Genomic DNA, 6,115 nt, shown 5'->3' with positions numbered 1-6,115 from the left:
GAATAACCCGCACTGGGCTGTGTTGGCGAACCGGGGACACCATGTGTAAGGTTGGTGCCATGTACACCGGCCCGAGGAGACGTACTGGAGGCCAGATATGTAGAGCCGGCTTCATGGCACTTGGCTCAATGCTCAATCTAGCCCGGCCAGTGCGGGGAGGTGGAATAACCCGCACCGGGCTATGCACACGTACAGGAGACACCGTGCGCTCTTCCGCATAACACGGTGTCTGCCCGTACTCCCGCTCTCCACGGTAAGCATGGGAAGTGGGCACAGGTTTCCTACCTACCTTCGCCACACTACCCTTTAGCCCCCCCCCCCCCCCCCCCCCCCCCAAGACATTTTTGGGGTTTCTTCACGGGCTTCCAGCCACGCTTCCGTGCTGCCTCCTCATACCACCGCTCCTGGGCTTTAGCTGCCTCCATCTCTTCCCGAGAGCGGCGATATTCTCCAATGTGAGCCCAGTGTCCTTTACCCTCCAGAATTTCCTCCCATGTCCAGGATTCCTGTGTAGTGGGCCGCTGTTGCTCGTACTCACGCTGCTTGGTCCGAGTTTGGTGGGTGGTTCTGTAACGGCAGTCTAAGTCGTCCTCCTCCTCAGACAAGGAGAGGCGAGAAGGATCTGAGGACCAATGTGCAGCGTGGTAATTTTCCATGATTTAATTAACACAAAACAAGACACTATACAAAATGACAAAACAAACTAACCGTCACAGTCCTAGCTGGTGCAGACAAAACACAAAGACAGGAAACAACCACCCACAATCCCCAACACAAAACAAGCCACCTATATATGATTCTCAATCAGGGACAACGATTGACAGCTGCCTCTGATTGAGAACCATATTAGGCTGGACACAGAAACAGACGAACTAGACACACAACATAGAATTCCCACCCAGCTCACGTCCTGACCAACACTAAACAAGCAAAACACATAAGAACTCTGGTCAGGACGTTACACTTGTGAGTAAGAGGTGCTTCGGAGTGCACAGCACTCATGGAGAAGGGCACAACGCAGCACTCTGGGCCAAAGGCACAACGGCCACTGGCCGCAAAAGGCATGGACTTTTTTAAGGTGCATGACGGCCACAAAGGGGATACCACCGTGAAATTTGAGGCATTATCAAGTGCTTGTCAAATTGTGAATGAGAAACTAATGTAGTGTGTACAGCCTGCGCAAAAGAAACAAAGCAGAGCTCATGCCTTTCAAGCAACTTTTTTCAAATCAGCATTAGTCGCACCATGAGGCCTTACAATGTATTAAACATCTAAACATATAGCCCAATGTTAGTAGAACAACTAAAGTTACATTAATAACTCTAAATTAAGCATATAGGAGTACCTATTTCTTTTTTAACCACTCAACACACAATAGCCGCATGTGCGCAGTCCCTTAAATCATTTGGAGAAAATATTTATATTTTATTCAGCTTTGTTCAATTGTGTTCTTCATACTATAAAATAATGCCATGGAATTCTAATCAAATCTTGTCCGCTAAATGAACTAGTGATGCCCACAGCAATTTGGCATAGACACATCAGAACCTAACATAAGGAAAACTCAAGAGTATGCTATTCCGTTCTTCTGAAATAGACTACATTTTCTTCCTATCATGCTTCTTTAGACCTGTCTTAAATAAATAATGCATTTATTGTGATGGTGTAGACTATATTACATGGATTTATTAGACTTTTTAATATGTAGATGTCCCAAAGGTCTGCATCAGTGGCTTGTAGGCTATGTGTGGAAGCCGGATGATGCTAAATGTGTTTAGGTTAATTAACGGTCAATTACCGTTAGACCGACAGTTATTTTCTTGACAATCACCGGCTGACGAAATTTTGTGACCGCCACAGCCCTAACACGAGTACTGCATCGTAGGCTACATCGTTGAAAATAGAAGTCTTTAAAAAATGTTTTTACCCCAAGTGGATATATGTTTTCTCATTGAAAGGTATTTATTGTTCTCTTGGCCTTCGTCAGAGCTTTTAAACTAAATAGTAAACCATCTTTTGATTTCTGAATGTGTCGGCACCGGGGACATGTGGCTGTGTTGTTGATGTCATGTTAATCAGGTCTTTTGATTTGAACATATGGATTGTTTTCGTTTTGTAGGCAAGGCTACCTATTTCATTATTTAATTTAAACCTCAGCAGCTTTAGTTTATTATGTTGCTGTCCAGCAGTTCTGAATTTGCGATGCACCTGACCATATTCCTGTGCAACAGCTTTTTGATGTGAGCATTTGAACATTTGGGTTCTGTGCTGCTGGAGACTCGTATCTTTTGGGTCATGTGAGGGACCTGTATATGGGCTTAGAGGTCCTGCTGTGGACCCTACAGGTCCTGAAAGGAACCCTACAGGTCCTGGGAGGAAACCTACAGGTCCTGGGAGGAAACCTACAGGTCCTGGGAGGAAACCTACAGGTCCTGGGAGGAAACCTACATGTCCTGGGAGGAACCCTACATGTCCTGGCAGGAACCCTACAGGTCCTGGGAGGGACCCTACAGGTCCTGGGAGGAACCCTACAGGTCCTGGGACGAACCCTACAGGTCCTGGGAGGGACCCTACAGGTCCTGGGAGGGACGCTACAGGTCCTGGGAAGAACCCTACAGGTCCTGGGAGGAACCCTACAGGTCCTGGGAGGAAACCTACAGGTCCTGGGAGAGACACTACAGGTCCTGGGAGAGACACTACAGGTCCTGGGAGAGACATTACAGGTCCTGGGAGAGACACTACAGGTCCTGGGAGAGACACTACAGGTCCTGGGAGAGACACTACAGGTCCTGGGAGAGACACTACAGGTCCTGGGAGAGACCCTACAGGTCCTGAAAGGAACCCTACAGGTCCTGGGAGAGACCCTACAGGTCCTGGGAGGAACCCTACAGGTCCTGGGAGGAAACCTACAGGTCCTGGGAGGAAACCTACAGGTCCTGGGAGGAAACCTACAGGTCCTGGGAGGAAACCTACATGTCCTGGGAGGAACCCTACATGTCCTGGCAGGAACCCTACAGGTCCTGGGAGGGACCCTACAGGTCCTGGGAGGAACCCTACAGGTCCTGGGACGAACCCTACAGGTCCTGGGAGGGACCCTACAGGTCCTGGGAGGGACGCTACAGGTCCTGGGAAGAACCCTACAGGTCCTGAGAGGAACCCTACAGGTCCTGGGAGGAAACCTACAGGTCCTGGGAGAGACACTACAGGTCCTGGGAGAGACACTACAGGTCCTGGGAGAGACATTACAGGTCCTGGGAGAGACACTACAGGTCCTGGGAGAGACACTACAGGTCCTGGGAGAGACACTACAGGTCCTGGGAGAGACACTACAGGTCCTGGGAGAGACACTACAGGTCCTGGGAGAGACCCTACAGGTCCTGAAAGGAACCCTACAGGTCCTGGGAGAGACCCTACAGGTCCTGAAAGGAACCCTACAGGTCCTGGGAGGAAACCATCAGGTCTTGGGAGGGACCCATCAGGTCTTGGGAGGGACCCTACAGGTCCTGGGAGGAAACCTACAGGTCCTGGGAGGAAACCTACATGTCCTGGGAGGAAACCTACCGGTCCTGGGAGGAAACCTACCGGTCCTGGGAGGAAACCTACAGGTCCTGGGAGGACCTGGGAGGGACCCTACAGGTCCTGGGAGGAACCCTACAGGTCCTGGGAGAGACACTACAGGTCCTGGGAGGGACACTACAGGTCCTGGTGTGGTCCTTTTTCTTTCTTTCCTACCTCTAATGGCTACATCCAGCCATGTCTGTCAGTGTTTCTCTGAGTGTCAAGGAACTTTCTGTCAGTGATTGTCGTTGTTAGACCTCGGTACGCCTCTGACTGTGAGTGAGCTGCTTTGAAATGAAAATGGAAACAGAGTTGAGTGTTTTCTGCCCCCTCAGTCAGCCAGTAGCGTCTCTCTCTATAGCCTCATTATAGCCTCTGTACTAGTCATTCAGGCTCAGAAAGAGAATACTAAGTTGCCAAGGCACTCCTCTTGCCAGGCTAGCATTGATAAATGAAAGCTCTTAGGCCACGCTGTCAGACTCCTCCACCATGGGGACTCCTTCCTCCATTCTCACCCCTCTACCCCACCACCATCAGTCCTGTCCTGGGGTTGATCAATGACCTGGGAGGCCATTTTAGGCTCCTCTCACTGCCCTGGAGTGGGGAGAGAGAGAGCGGTGGATAGCTCGGTCTCAGTAGTCCCTGAGTCAACACTCAGTTCTAATGGTCTCTTTAAATATACCTCCTAATTACCCCCTCTAATTTCCCCATGTACCTCTCATCACCTCCCCCCATCTACCCCTACCTACCTCTCACCATGCTGGCCATGACCCTGTTGCTGGAGCCATGCTGGCCATGACCCTGTTGCTGGAGCCATGCTGGCCATGACCCTGTTGCTGGAGCCATGCTGGCCATGACCCTGTTGCTGGAGCCATGCTGGCCATGACCCTGTTGCTGGAGCCATGCTGGCCATGACCCTGTTGCTGGAGCCATGCTGGCCATGACCCTGTTGCTGGAGCCATGCTGGCCATGACCCTGTTGCTGGAGCCATGCTTGCCATGACCCTGTTGCTGGAGCCATGCTGGCCATGACCCTGTTGCTGGAGCCATGCTGGTCATGACCCTGTTGCTGGAGCCATGCTGGCCATGACCCTGTTGCTGGAGCCATGCTGGCCATGACCCTGTTGCTGGAGCCATGCTGGCCATGACCCTGTTGCTGGAGCCATGCTGGCCATGACCCTGTTGCTGGAGCCATACTGGCCATGACCCTGTTGCTGGAGAGGGGAAGGGGGATACACTCTAGACTACTCCCAAAATCAAGCCCAGCACTCCATTGTATGTGTAAAGATAGGAGGAGAGATCAGGCTAAAGAATAAATCTAATGCACCCCTTTACTTACCCTTTGGTGCTCGGTTTTTTATATGTGATCATATGCGGAAGAGCAGACAGTTGATGTAGTGGGGAAACATAGATCCTTAAGTTATAAGAAAGGAGATTCTCAGTGTGAATTCATCATGGGTGTTAGGGCTTCTTTTTTAGTGGGTAGATCAGCTTTAATACTGCAGATAGATTCTAGCTTCCATCAATGTAAATGTTTTCATCACTTCCAATCCCACATCATTTATTTTTACAAATATATATATATATATATACACTACCGTTCAAAAGTTTGGGGTCACTTAGAAATGTCCTTGTTTTTGAAAGAAAAGCACATTTTTTGTCCATTAACCTGTTTGGGCTGCAGGGGCAGTATTGAGTAGCCAGATAAAAGGTGCCCATTTCAAACGGCCTCGTACTCAATTCTTGCTCGTACAATATGCATATTATTATTACTATTGGATAGAAAACACTCTCTAGTTTCTAAAACCGTTTGAATTATATCTGTGAGTAAAACAGAACTCATTTGGCACAAACTTCCTGACCAGGAAGTGGAAAGTCTGAAAACTATGCTCTGTTCTAGGTCCTGCCTATAAATGGGCATGATACGTATTAGTATACATGCACGTTATACACCTTCCCCTAGATGTCAAGAGGCAGTGAGAGAAGAAATGGAGTGTTTATCTTGGTCTGAGTTGGAATAAATCCTCTTGGAATGACGTGTCACCCATTTCCTGTTTTCAGGAAGGCGCGAGAAGGAACCGGGGATTGCCTTCTGTACAGCTGTCGTTATAGGCGACTACTATCTCCGGCTTTGATTTTATTTGATACATGTGACAATATCATCGTAAAGTATGTTTTTTCAATATAGTTTTATTAGACTATTGAAATTTATTCGGGACGTTAGGCGTGTTGCGTTGTGTGCCTTTGTTCAGGAAGGAGAGCTTCGCGCCACTTGGCTAGTGCGCTTGCTAATTCAAGAGGGAAAAAGGACGTTCTAAATCCAAACAACGATTGTTCTTGACAAAGGACCTCTTGTACAACATTCTGATGGAAGCTCATCAAAAGTAGGACCCATTTTATCTTCTTGCAACTATAGGGGGTGCTGTTCCGCATTAGCATATTTTGGTCTCCAAATTAAACGGCCTATTGCTCAATTCTTGATCGTACAATATGCATATCCTTACTAATATTGGATAGAAAACACTGTCTAGTTTCTAAAACCGTTTTAATTATGTCTG

The 6,115-nt window shown here is 48.5% G+C and overlaps 1 protein-coding gene across 1 annotated transcript in view; it reads left to right on the top strand.

The window, feature by feature from the left end:
- The first annotated feature begins 2,312 nt into the window (after positions 1-2,312).
- LOC120020384 (semaphorin-3F-like) overlaps positions 2,313-6,115 on the top strand; it is a 76,691-nt gene continuing 72,888 nt past the window's right edge. Inside the window, exon 1 of the mRNA XM_038963996.1 lies at positions 2,313-3,657. Coding sequence (XP_038819924.1) covers positions 2,313-3,657 — 1,345 coding nt within the window. The remainder of the gene's footprint in view (positions 3,658-6,115) is intronic.

Source organism: Salvelinus namaycush, chromosome 2 (assembly GCF_016432855.1).
Source record: "Salvelinus namaycush isolate Seneca chromosome 2, SaNama_1.0, whole genome shotgun sequence".
Taxonomy (NCBI): Eukaryota; Metazoa; Chordata; class Actinopteri; order Salmoniformes; family Salmonidae; genus Salvelinus; species Salvelinus namaycush.
Note: the sequence above shows the minus strand (reverse complement) of the source record. Positions and strands in the feature narration are given on the sequence as shown.